This window comes from Podarcis bocagei (assembly GCF_964188305.1).
Source record: "Podarcis bocagei genome assembly, chromosome: 1".
Lineage (NCBI taxonomy): Eukaryota > Metazoa > Chordata > Lepidosauria > Squamata > Lacertidae > Podarcis > Podarcis bocagei.
In genome coordinates, this window is record NC_138125.1 from 78,761,807 (window position 1) to 78,775,871 (window position 14,065).

Here is a 14,065-nt window from a genome sequence, read left to right on the forward strand (position 1 = left end):
GCAGCACTGCCCATTGTGAGTAGATAGGGGAGGAGGAGAGTCCAAGGTGGGGGAAAGGACTCTCCACTCAACATCATGCTTTGGGCACTACTGGTTCTCCTCTGCAGCCTCCTGCATAGTTCAGGTAAGTCTAAAATCACATCTAGAATACATAGATAACATGGGACTTCTTTCAATCTTGTCATTTTGGGGGGAAAGGATGCCAAAGCATTAGAGGACATGCAATATATAGGGATAGGATGGAATAAAGTGGTAGAAGATGCTATAGATAAGTTAACCTCACTTCTTTTCTTTGACACTGCTTGTCTGGAATGCCCATCATATATAATTAACCAAATAGGAAGGAAGGAAGGAAGGAAGGAAGGAAGGAAGGAAGGAAGGAAGGAAGGAAGGAAGGAAGGATCCCAGTGTGATTATAAAGTGGGAATGACTGGTTTGAAACACAATATATTTAGGCAAAACTGAATGATTTGATCGTTGTCTTCTTGATTTTTGCACTTTGACATTTCTCTTGGGTACTTGTGGAACACTCCCTGCTTTTCATGCCACGGTTCAGCATTCGTCCTCTTTATTTGACATACAGAACCTTCGATGGAATACACTTTCAGATCTGGAAACTGCAATAAATACCAACCTCCAATGGTCCCAGAAGCAAGAGATCTTACATATTCCTTCAGCAATCTTGCATACTTGTACATGAAACTCTTCTAGGATGGAGCCCAACTATTATACCCAACAATACATTATTTCATATATTTCACTTGAAAGATGCTTCCATGAAAGAAGATAAATACTTCAACGCTTTTTGATTCGAAAAATAAATTTGTTCTGTGAATCCATCTAGGGATGTAAGATATGTCTTTCTGCATCTGTCCAAAGATCCATGTAGTTCAGCATTCCAAGCTAGATTCTAGAAGCTCACAAACAGAGCATGAAGTTGACCCCATTTGTCCTCAGAATCTGGTAATGATAGGTATTTTGCCTCTGAAGAAGGTGGTTCCTGTACCTATCACAGGTTAATAGCTAATACAGTAATACTCCATGAAGATGGATATAAACACTTTACTATCAATTGTGGTTTCAAAATACCTGTTTTATATTCTACTTTCATAGTTTTTGTTTCATAAAATTTATTTTTCTTTATCAGATCAGAATCATATGGATCATTTAGACAGGTTATCAGGTAAGTCTGTGAAAGATGTACTGTTCTTCCTACTTACTAAATGTATATGGTTCTTATCTAAAACTCTGTTGTAACTCATTTTGGTTCTCTTCTAGATTATGGTTTCTTGTTATTTGCTCTTTTTCTTTTTCACCTGTAATTATTTGCTGTTACAACTGGTCCCAGTACTGCCACAAACATTCCAAGCACATAGTTTTAAGTCTTTCTTTCTAAAAACAATACAGACGTGTTCTGAACAGTTCAAAATTTATTTCTTTTATATTTTCTAATGCACCTAATGACCCATTTGACACTAACCACATAGAAGAACATATTCCTGAAAGATGGATTTGTAGAACAACCCCCAGAAAGAACAATTAAAAAGTTCACTTAAACTTCACAGATCAATTTATAAACCTCCTTAGCAGTACAGACCTCTAAAAGTGTACTCAGAAGTCAGTCCCATTGAGTTCAGTGTAACTAACTGCCAGGAAAATGTGCATAGGATTGCTGCGTAAGGCAATCAGCACATCCAATATAAGGGTCTTCAAATGATATGTTTAGTGTAGTGTATTTTGGCCCAAAGATGTCCTTCCAACCTGTTTTAAAACCTCCAATGAAGGAAAGTCCACCACCTTCCAAGGTAGTCCATTCCACCATTGGACAGCTCTTACCATCTGGAAGGTCTTCCTAATGTTTAGTCTGAATCTCCTTTCTTGTAAATTGGTTCAGGTCCTACACAGGACACACAGAAAGTTATACATCTGCAAACAATGACATATGAAAAATTCTGAGAGGAACAAATATTGTACCTAGTGTTAAGCGTTGTTCTTTTTTTTCTTTTTTTGCTATTTGAATTGCATGGGCAATAGTGAATACTGTTCTATGTGGAACTGCAGCTGTGGTCTGGTACTGTGATTTGGAGCTGAAGGCTTACATTGCCTTGTATCCAATGCAGCATTAAGTAAGCATTCTGTCAGTGCAAGGACTTATGCTTCCACAATGGGACTTTCCTGCCCTGTGTGCCTGCCATGTACTCACCCCAAATCTGCTCCAGAGGCAGGGCATTTTTTCAGCCAGAACTCATTTCCAGCACCTCTTAGATGGGTGCCATTGCCATTACAAGATAACATGGTAGGTGTTCATAGTGAGTTCCGGGACCTCTTTTTCTAGAAAAATAGTGTCCAGAGTATTGGGGGGGCGGCAAAACATGGTAAATGGGTGTGTGAAGGAGAAGAGTAGATGAGTCCTGGAGTGCAAATGTAAATCTTTGTGCTAATAGGACAGTTACTTAGTACTACAATGGATACAAGTCATAGTGTAATGGTACTGGACTAAACCACGGTCTCTTCCAACTCTAAGGTTCTATGATTCTAGCCTATCTACAGGAGTGAACACATATGCATATATGAAAAACAGCCCTTGCATTCAGCCTGTCTTTGAAATCAAGGTGCAACTTAAATTACATAAGAAAGGATCCTAACAAGAAAGAGGGCTTCATTAATCTACTGTTCTCACAGGACTAACTTTGCTCCATACTTGGACATACATTATGTTAAGTTAGTTGAATACAACCCAAAGTTTCTGAATAGGAAATAAGCCAATACTCTTCAGACCTGCTGTGGACAGCTATAATTTTAGATTGTCTAAAATGCAATGTATAGTGTCAATACTGGGCTTTGCATTTGGGGCACTCTAAGATGGTGCCCATGCATAGTGGATAAGCATTTGGCTCACATCCTCTGCAAAAAAATGTCACTGCCTGCCAAGTAAACATGTCCAGAGGGAGAGCAACAGTAATTGTGTCATCTGGGACCATGCCCTGTTGCTTGCTGCTGCTGCTGCCTGTTGTTCACGTGCTGCCCCTGGACATGTTTATCTTTCCTGGCAGCAGCAATAGATGGGTGGGAGTCAAGCCAAGTCCAGGGAGTCAGTGACTGGCAGCAGCAGCAAAACACAGCAGTAGAGCAGGAGAAGCTGATGGTGGGAACCCTGATGGCAATGCTGGATGGAGCCCTCAATGGTGGTGTGAGCAGGACTGGTTATGCCCCCCCCCCTGTGCCCTAGGAGTGTCAGCATGGGCCTGATCATGCTGGCCTCTGATGCTGGGCCAGAGCTGTAAAGATTTTGTTTCTGAAGTTACAGTAGCATCTTGAAACAATCCATTTCCACAATGGTGTCGATTTGCATCATAATGGGAAGAGCATAGTAATGTCAGAAACTACCTTTGGCACAATTCCATCTGTTGTTAGGCATCTTCCATGGGTAAAAGTTCCTGGAATAAAATGCAAAGTAGATATTATTTTCCTTCCCGTTTAGCCATCAGGAAGTGATACTTCCTGATACTTTCTTTCCCCCACCCCTTCCACTATTTTTATGCAGCAAATACCAAAATATATCATTCCACACTTGGCTGACTCATATATCATTGACAAAACCACTTATTGTGGGCAAATGTAGAAGGAAATAAGCGAATTCAGTTCTGAGACCAGCCCTTCCTAAATATCAGGATTGTCAGGTCAAATACAGAGCTAAGTTCTCAGTTGGAAGGTACTTCAAAGGTCATCTAAATCAACCCCTTCCGATGCAGAAAATCCACAGTTACAACATAATTAATAGAAGACTATCCAGCTTCTTATTCAAAACCTCTGATAAAGGGGAGCCCACCATCTTCCAAAACAATCGGCTGTTGAACAGCTCATATTGTCAGAAAGTTCTTACTGAAATTTAGTCAAAATCCCTTTTGCTGCAATTAGAACATGCTGGTTCAGGTCTTGCCCTCTGGTCCCCTGGAGCAACAGAAAACAAATTTGCTCCTTCATATCTTTGATGGTTCTTCAGATATTTGACAATGGCTATCATATCACCTCTTAATTGCCTCTTCTCCTAGCTAGACATTCCTAATTCAGTGAAAGATACCTGTGGCATAAAATGGAAAACTTTGCCAGATGCATGCAGCTTCTTTTGCCACGGCATTATTATGAAGGGGAAACTGTCTGTCCATTTAATGTGACTATTAAAGTGAGACATAACAAATATGGAAACCCTACCATTACACTCACAAGACACTAGTGATCATTTTCTCTCTCCTGATAAAAATGCTAAAGGTAAAGGTAAAGGTACCCCTGCCCGTACGGGCCAGTCGTGTCCGACTCTGGGGTTGCGCGCCCATCTCGCTTAAGAGGCCGGGGGCCAGCGCTGTCCGAAGACACTTCCGGGTCACATGGCCAGCGTGACAAGCTGCATCTGGCGAGCCAGCGCAGCACACGGAAACGCCGTTTACCTTCCCGCTAGTAAGCGGTCCCTATTTATCTACTTGCACCCGGGGGTGCTTTCGAACTGCTAGGTTGGCAGGCGCTGGGACCGAGCAACGGGAGCGCGCCCCGCCGCGGGGATTCGAACCGCCGACCTGACGATCGGCAAGTCCTAGGCGCTGAGGTTTTACCTACAGCGCCACCCGCGTCCCCAATATAAACTACTACCTTATTTTTTATATTAAAAAACAGCCCTATTACTACTACTTAAAAAGTAAAGAGCTACTGCTGCTTATCCTCTATATCCATTGTATTGGCAGAGTAAGGGTTCTCCGAATGATGGGCCCTTGATGGAGTAAATGTGCTTGCAAAAGATTAGCACTGTATAACTGAACCTAAACTCGAATAGTTTTAATGCAGACAATATCCACTTGGTCAACTGTTGTTGTTTTTAACCTAAATAATTATTTCATTCATGAGTTTAAAACCAAGATGCATAATTCCAAGAATACTTGTGAAAAGTTGTTTGTTTCAATTAATTGTATATGTATTCTCTATTTAATTTCCTTTTTTATTTCATAGGTGCCTCCTTTCAAAGACAGGAAGTGGCATTAGGAGGAGGTAATAATTTGCACATTTAACATCCATTGTGGACTCTTTCTTAAGCAACAGCAGTGGCGGGGCTGCTATTCTGGCCGAGCCCCATTCCATGTGTTCCTGGTGATACTGGAATGGGAGAGATGATGCAGGAGTAGTTTGCAAGACCAGTGGGGAAAGAAAACATGTTGTCAGCACTTTCTGGTCTACTTCTTTCATTGTAACATCACTGCAACAAAATGGGATGGAACCGCAGGAGAGCAGTCACTGTAATGAGATTCCTCCTATAATGAGGCTCAAGGCCTGCCTTCCCCAGCCAAGTGCCCTTTAGATGTTGTTGGACTACAACTCCCATCAACTCCCTCTAAGGCCAGTGGTCAGAGCAGATGGGACTTGTAGTCTAACAATATCTGGAGGGCATCAGGACATGTCACTGTGGTAGTAGGTTTCTCAAAAGGTCTCTGTCAGGAGAAGAATATCAGTGCTGAATGGTCAGAGGTCAAGTCATGCTTGGAAAAAGAATGGTATTTAGTATTCCCAATAGTTTAGAATGCTTGTTTCGAGCTTCAAGACCATGGGACTATTCTTCAGGGTCAAAATGTGCCAGGCAAAGGATGGAAATGTTTTCACTTTGCTGTTATATTTGAAGCCACAAAAAGTAATTCAATTAACAAAGCAGTGTGTGTGTGTGTGTGTGTGTGTGTGTGTGTGTGTGTGTAGATAAATTCTACCTTTGGAAATATAACACATAAGAGCATTTTTTTCCTTTTACCTTTCGTTGGGGAGGGGAAGTGTATTATCATTATGCCCTGTTTTTTAGTAGTGGGAATTGAAATTCTGTTATAGGGTTCAGCAGTAAATGGTAAGCTATTTTAATTTTGTTGTTTAGTCGTTTAGTCGTGTCCGACTCTTTGTGACCCCATGGACCAGAGCACGCCAGGCACTCCTGTCTTCCACTGCCTCCCGCAGTTTGGCCAGACTCATGTTTGTAGCTTCGAGAACGCTGTCTAACCATCTCGTCCTCTGTCGTCCCCTTCTTGTGCCCTCCATCTTTCCCAACATCAGATGGAGGGCACAAGGAGAAGGGGACGACAGAGGACAAGATGGTTAGACAGCGTTCTCGAAGCTACAAACATGAGTCTGGCCAAACTGCGGGAGGCAGTGGAAGACAGGAGTGCCTGGCGTGCTCTGGTCCATGGGGTCACAAAGAGTCGGACACGACTAAATGGCTAAACAACAAAATTAAAATAACTTAGTTATTTTAATTAAAGTTATTTTAATTAAAGTTATTTTAATACAATCAGTATATATATGTCCAATACTGCTACAACAAATATACCTTTGTTTCACTTTAGGCCAAAGGAGTGCTGAATGGCTTGACCTTGGTAAGTATTTCTTTTCCTAGAAGTAGAACCTACAGAGACAGGCTTCCCTGTAGTGGAGAGAGAAAAATATTGATCATTCCCCCCCCCCCTTTTCTTTACTTTCCTAATAATGAGATACTCCTGTGGACATTCTAGAAACTAAAATGAGCTACAGGATAGTGTGGGTCATATTTTAATCATGAAAATGCATTTGATTGGAGGATAACTAGAAATGCTAACTTACGTAGACTTGACATATGCACCTTTTCCTATTTTCTAGAAACCTATTCTGAAGAGTTGAGAAGTCTAGATAATGCCCGTCTTCACCATACAGGTATTACTTTCCTTGCTTTAATGGGAAATCATGATAAAAGGTTCACAGCACTTCAAAAGGCAGATATATACAACACAGCATGAATTTTATACTTTAAAAAACTATTACAGTCCTGCACTCAGGCAGTCCAAATTCTGCATCAAGGAAAGCTGGATTCTTTAAAAAACACATAGGACGGGGATTTAATAGGGGCATCTGCTATGAATGGAAACTCTTGGAAAAAATAATTGTTGGTAGACAACACGGTACATGCCCATGCTTATGTATCATGAGCCAGGAGGACAGATTTAAAAGAAGAATCCATTCAACTGATTAAAATACTGCTAAAGTATATGCACAATGCCATTCAGAATGGCCAACAGAATAATCAGGGCCCAACAGAACCTCACTATAGTTTTGCTTCCTTTCTTTAAGCTGTGGATAAGGGCTCATGCTCCACCTGGGGCACTGGGCATTTCTCAACTTTTGACAACTACTTGTATGATTTTTCTGGGACTTGCAATTACATCTTTGCCACCGTATGCAATGACGTCAACCCGGATTTCAACATCCAGTTCCGTCGTGGGCCGAACAAAAAAATTACCAGAATCATCATCGAGTTGGGACCCAACGTTATCATAATTGAAAATGGCATCATATCAGTCAAGGATGTTGGGTAAGCACGTGACAGTAAAATGCTCATGTGGTGAAAGTTTTGCTCTTTTTTTTAATCAACAACTATAGGTTCAGGTTTCAAGCTGGCCTTTTTCTTTTCCTACCTGAAGGTGTTGTTAATACAGTTTTTGACATAATATTCTTTGTTGGCATGGTTTTCATTTTTATAGTGTTAATGGAAATTGTTTGGAGACAAACATAAAACTTGCCCCAAAACCTGGGGTTTAACCAAACAACAGCAACATATTTTGTACTTTATGAAAACATGATGGCAGAAATGAAGCATTTCTTTCCAATTCTTCAGCTTGTCAAAAGTGAAAGCTGGACTTTGCCAAACTCCCAAGTTTCTGTCAAAGTAGGAATGGCATTTTACACATGCTCAGAAGTTTCCTCAGATTGTGTGGTCCAAGGCTGAGGCCTCTCCTAACTGAAATTGGTTTCTAGTAGATTTCAGAGCTCTTTTGCCTGCATTTTTTAAAATTCCCAAACAGTCCCATGAATATTAATAATAAAAGGCATCCCACTAGGCATGAATGAGTTAAATGCTTATTTTTGCTGGTACTATGGCACCCGCCTTGCGTTCTTAATTAGGAAAAGTGGTCTTTTCCAGACTCAGTCTGATCTTTAACAAATATAGTTTTAAATTTAATGTTAAAAGTGACTAGGAAACTTTTAATTATTAATTTTAATGGAAATGTATGGTGAGAAATAGACATTGCTAAGCATCTCTAATTTATGGATGATAAAAAAAAAGTTTGGATAAAAAAGACAGCTTTTGACTTAGAACACGAAGCCTAGAAATTCCTTGGAGTTACTAAGTTTCTAAGTCTATGTGTTTCTTCTTTCCTCTTCCCCATACTACTCCAATAGTATTATCAGGCTGCCATACACCAGAAATGGAATTCAGATTACACCTTTTGGACGCACCATCCGCCTAGTGGCCAAGCTGATGGAGATTGAGCTTGCCGTTTTCTGGAATAATGATGATTATCTCATGGTGGGTAAAGTCTTGCTTTCATCTTCTGAGCATATTTTTGGAATGATAAAAATCGCACAGGTTTTACATTATTGCTGCATGGTTGTAATGAAGAAGCCAGCCCCCACCTGCCTTCTTACAACCAGTCCAGAGTGTGTCCCCGGCTATCAGTTGCATCCTCCTTAGTCTAAGTGTTGCCCTTGGGGATCTCAGCAGGGAGAGGGGGGGGCAAAACTAGAATTAGCTGGCTGTGCCTGCCATTGGCTACCTACTCTTTATGCTCCCTGCCTCCTGCCCTGGTGGTCACAAAGGGCATCAGCGGCTTCACAGGGTTCTCAACATGCCATGAGCTGGCTCTTCCCATCCTCCCTGCAAGTAAAAGGAAGGAAAGGATATAAGCAGGCATTGCATTACATTGGACTGCCTGGGTGGCTACAGCCTAGGGATGACAAACTCCGTACCTGATTAGGGCTGACAGGTAGAACACACTGAAGCACTAGCCACATGGTTAAGTGGTCATCTGTTTTCACCCATAGAAAATATGATTGGGGGAGAACACTTACATTCTTCAGGATGACAAATTCCAGCGAGGGAGGCCTGTTAACCTGTTAACAGCAAGAACAAAAAGGAGTCTTGCTGTGGCACTTTAAAAACTAGCAGATTAATTGTTGGCATAAATCTGTTGGCCTTCAAGGTGTCACAACAAGACTCCTTTTCAAAAAAGCAAAGCAAAAAACAAACAAAACCTCATCTTATAGCGGGTAGTCGCACGATTAATAATGCAACATGGGTCAATCTGACCTGGACAGCAGCCCACAAAGCGGTTCTCAGACATTTCGTTGAGCTTGCTGCTGCGCTAAGTGTGGTTGGTGTTGACTCAGGTGTGCATTCTCCTGGCATTTTATCAATCTGTGCTCAGAAAGATGTAAGAAATAAGTAGACTCAGTGTCAGGATGGGCACCCTCACCCCAGTCATCAGACTGATAATCTCATATAGGGAAAGGGGGTTGTAAACCTCCTTCCTCTTCTGATCTGCACATATCAACTTAGGAGGGGGTGATGTGTGTCTATGTATGCCGACCTATGTGTGTCCTTTGTGCACATGCGCAAGTCTCAAGTAGGCACACTAAGCAGTGGTATGATCTCCCCTGCTCTGAGTGCTGGCCATGGATGAATGTGGCCTTCAGGCCATAAATGGTTAGTCTCCTCTATTATACAAGAAGGGAATTTCACAGCCAGGGAGCCTTAGCAACAAGACTTTTCCCCACATCACAGCAACATGTGCTACATTGGGTAGCAGGATCACAAGGAGGGCCTTCTCAGCAGATCTTAATGTATGGGCTGGCAGAGAGCGGCTCTCCTCTAAGTACTTGAAACCTGAGTCACTCAGGGCTTTGTATTTCACCAAGATATAATGCACAGCTATTTTTCTAATTAATTCAGTTTTCTCTTTTAGGTTTTGATTGAGGAAAAATACATGACAAGAACATGCGGACTGTGTGGGAACTTTGATGGGAAAGAATTAAATGAGTTTATGAGTGAAGGTGAGTTTTTCCGGTGCAGAAATAAATGACAGAAAGGTTTGGATTTCATGACAACTTATTAAGCCAAACATTGTCATCTAATTGCCTAAACTTCTAGTATAGTTGATAAAATAAAGACGATAATATGAGGACTACTTGCTCACACATTGCAGTAAGGTCCCATGTTTTTTATTTCCCATCACTTTTCTGTGGTATTATAATAAGAAAAGGTAAAAGCATTGGATATATCCAATTGAGTTTTCAATCTAGTGGAGGTTTCCATTAACAGGAAAGGTGAGGAGGAAATCTTTTGCCAAGCCCTTCCCCCATGCTATCCACTGTGCTGTTTGGAGGGTCCTCCAAACTTCTATAGAGTATAGGGGCTGTAGTGGAATGGGGAAATTGGCAAACATTGCTTTCTGCAAAGATGTTCACTGGGTCAACAGCCCTTCCATGAAGGGAAAAGCATGACTAGAGTCAAGAAGGCATCATTTTACTGCCCTTAAAATCTCCACTCCTTATGTTTTATTTTTCCAGAGATTGATGACAACAACAAGCCACCCGCCTATTTTCATACATGCACAGTTATTGTTTATTAATGTAAAATGAGTCAGGTGTATAAATGGACCCTCATTTATATAGTGCATAGGTTGCCTAAGATGGACTCTTCACTAACAAATTCAACTGAATTTATACTTTGATTAATAGACAAACTTCTGGACCCTCAAAAATATGCTGCCTTGCAGAAAATTGATGATCCTGCAGAGATCTGCCCAGTTGAGGAAATGGCAGTTTCTAACGTTCCTCGCAAGAAATATGTATGTACCATATCATTTTTCTGGATCTGCCTACCTTTCAATACTTTTAGACAGAGGCAGTAATTGAGAAAACACTGCCATGATTGAAGATACAGTAGCAGATTGGCTAAGTCAGTCTGAAAGAACTGGGAGGAAAGCATGGAATGGGATGTACAAACCTCTTCCTATCTTTTTGGAGGTTTTTCATAAAGGGGATTTTCAAAAGTGGAGAATTTAGGCTTTCCAGCTGTGAGGGAATGGCATTCTCCCCAGTTAGTTCCCTGCTTCTCTCACAACAGGATGGAGACTGTATTCTCTTCGTAGCAGGGCAGGAGCCCCAAATGAGTGTGGCCAGAGCCCAAAGTGGTCATTACTCTCCACATTCTCATAAATATATCACTCCCATCCATGCATTCTCTCTCTCTCTCTCTCTCTCTCTCTCTCTCTCTCTCTCTCTCTCTCTCTCTCCCACGCGGACAATATGCATTGCTAGAAAAGGATCCATTTGTTTTAATATATTATTTTTTGGCAATTAAAATATCAGGTGTGCTGGGGCCTGATTTGGATCAGAACTCTGGTGGGAGGATGGTGCAGGGGCTTCAACCATTTGCCCCCTGCTGTGGCCCCTGCGCATTGCAAATAAAAAAGGGATCCATTCATATCTTCTTTTTAAAAAAGATTTTATTAAGACTTTTCAAAATGCAGTAAAAGACCAGAACATTCAAAAGATCCAAGGTCAAATGCAGATAGGGCTGGAGAAGACTCCTGTCTGGAACCCTGGAGAGTCACAGTCAGGGCAGCGGCCTGAAGGGTTAATGTTAGATAGACAAGGAATAGTAAAAAGACATAGCTTTGTGTGTCTTACTCTCTCCTTTTAATCCCTACACGCAACAGATATCACACATAATTCTGCCTATCTACTCTCCTGTTCAAGATTAAATGTTATTCAGCCCTCAGACGACAGGAAGCAAGGTGGGACGTTTTGCCACCATTGAAAGTGACATGGGTGATGGTGGAACAATGCACTGGATCCAGGGACTGCCGCCTGTGGCTTTCGGATGCCAGTCCATAACTTATATGGTGATAAGGGGGAGACCACATTAACGATAGGCACACATTCTTACTCAATGCTTTTGGTAACAACAAGTTGTCAAAGCAATTCAGTCTGTGGTACAATCGCGCCCTGTCCCAAAATGCATTGCATTCATTGAAACTGCCTTTCTTTCTTTTTCCAATAGTCTAGGATCTGCAGCCAGCTTCTAGGACTCGTCTCTCAATCTTGCAACATCTCAAGGAAAGGGTTTGTTATCCGCTGCCAACTTGACATGCAAAACTGCCCTGATCCAGGGCAGAGGAACTGTACTTGTGCTACCCTTTCAGAGTACTCCAGGCAGTGTGCCATGTCCCATCAGGAAGTGTCTGATTGGAGGAGCACTGACCTCTGCTGTAAGTTATGAGGTTCTGGATCATGATTATACATGTCAGGTATTAACAACACATTGACCAAACTACCATAAACATCAGCTTCTGTATTCTGAAATAAAATGTGCACAGCTAGTAAATGCCTCATTATTTACGTGTATTAAGACAGGGCTACCAATGAGGACAGGAAGAAAGTATGCTCCCCATCAGTGTTTCGCCTGCTCCTTATTGTTGTTGCTGCTCCTTGTTCCCCCTGTAGCTATTTTCCATTGCATTTTTCTGCTTCTTGACAATTTGCTGTACTTCTTTCCTTCCCGTCTGTCCTAACTTCACTCTCTGAACCATTGCGTTTTGCAGCTTTGGGAAGATGTCCAGCTAACCAAGTCTACAAAGAGTGTGGTTCTCCCTGTCTCAAAACATGTTCCAATCCAGATTATAGCTGTTCCAGCTACTGTACATATGGCTGCTTCTGCCCAGAAGGTAAAAGGACATTGTGATGGATAGACCTTGGGTCAGCCTCCTGGAGACCCATAAGATAATCAGGGCTGGGTGAAGTGTCATCCAATCAGAAGAGAATAGAGGGTTACAAGTTAGAACCTGACAGTTTAACTTTCAGGTAGGGCTGAGTTAGGGCTTCACTGTTAGATGGGGCTCAGAAATGACTTGTTTATGGATTGGCTAGGCATGACAACCCAGATTATTTCCCTAAGGAGAAGGTAAAGATGCTCGATGGAGCTGGGAGTGTTTTCCTGGCTTAGTAGAAAAAATAGTCATTCTAGGAGGAATCATCTTATTTAGGAACAGGTTTAAAGTGGAAATTATCTGTGATTCTGAAGCTAAACCAGGTTCTTTAAAAAGTATGTTTAGGAATATGTAACTTAAATTCAACTATGCCAAATGGCCAAATGACTGTGTATGCTGTGCACTTTATATTTAGTTAATTACCTATGGTTTTTGGTCTCTACCAGATTTATTGCTATGAAATTGGAACACAATTTGTCCATGATATGAAGAGTACCTAAGTGAATAGACCTGCCCCTGAATTTCCACCAGAGGGGAAAAAAACACCTTGCAAAAGTTCCCAAGCTTTATGCTATATACATTCAGAAGGAATTAAAATGCTTGCCATTCATTTGCTTTCACTTTGCTTTGACAGGGACTGTTTTGGATGACATTTCAAAAAACCGAACATGTGTCCCGGTAGAACAGTGTCCATGCACACTGAATGGGGAAATGTATGCTCCTGGTGATGTTATGAAAGCAACATGTAGAACCTGGTGAGTATGGTGGTATTCTAATTAAAGAAGGATGGGTTGTGGTCATGAAGCTGGTTAGAATACCTGACACTGATATGCTGAAACATACATAAAAAAAGACAGAGATAGAAAATTTTTTATAATAGAGATTTTTGCACATAGATCAGGATATGATGTGCATTTTTGACTGTCTTTAGAAGTCCAACTTGGATTTTCATGTTTAAAGTCTATTGGTTTCAAATATTGTTGCACAAATGAAGAGAGATATAATAGGTTGTGTGCGCACTTTGCATTGAAAGCACCCCCCAATAATCCTGGGATCTGTAGTTTATTCCTCAGAGAGCTGCTGCTTCCAGCACCCTTAACAAACTACAGTTCTGAGGATCCTTAGGGGGTGGGGGAATGTGCTTTTACATGTATTGCACTCGCGCAGCTATTCTGACCTAAAACAAATAACCCAGAAAGTGATGATGAGCTTAGATCTGCTTTCCCAGTTAACAGCTGACATGTACTTTTCTTTTTACTAGTAAGTGTATGACGGGTCAGTGGAGCTGCACAGAACTGCCATGTCCAGGCAGATGTTCCTTGGAGGGAGGGTCATTTGTTACCACATTTGACTCTAGGCCATACCGTTTCCATGGAGTTTGCACCTACATTCTTATGAAGGTATTCTACCTAATAAAGACCAGCATTATCAGATTTGTTTTTAAAAAATATTTTAAAAGT

General features: G+C 41.4%; 1 protein-coding gene across 1 annotated transcript in view; it reads left to right on the plus strand.

Annotated features, from left to right (window-relative positions):
• The window catches only part of LOC308591789 (mucin-6-like), a 32,145-nt gene continuing 18,080 nt past the window's right edge, over positions 1-14,065 (plus strand). Inside the window, exons 1-13 of the mRNA XM_081202733.1 lie at positions 1-124; positions 1,148-1,183; positions 4,999-5,037; positions 6,369-6,398; positions 6,658-6,711; positions 7,126-7,366; positions 8,236-8,362; positions 9,798-9,885; positions 10,573-10,682; positions 11,900-12,107; positions 12,441-12,563; positions 13,240-13,360; positions 13,867-14,005. Coding sequence (XP_081058859.1) covers positions 76-124; positions 1,148-1,183; positions 4,999-5,037; positions 6,369-6,398; positions 6,658-6,711; positions 7,126-7,366; positions 8,236-8,362; positions 9,798-9,885; positions 10,573-10,682; positions 11,900-12,107; positions 12,441-12,563; positions 13,240-13,360; positions 13,867-14,005 — 1,365 coding nt within the window. The 5' untranslated portion in view covers positions 1-75. The remainder of the gene's footprint in view (positions 125-1,147; positions 1,184-4,998; positions 5,038-6,368; positions 6,399-6,657; positions 6,712-7,125; positions 7,367-8,235; positions 8,363-9,797; positions 9,886-10,572; positions 10,683-11,899; positions 12,108-12,440; positions 12,564-13,239; positions 13,361-13,866; positions 14,006-14,065) is intronic.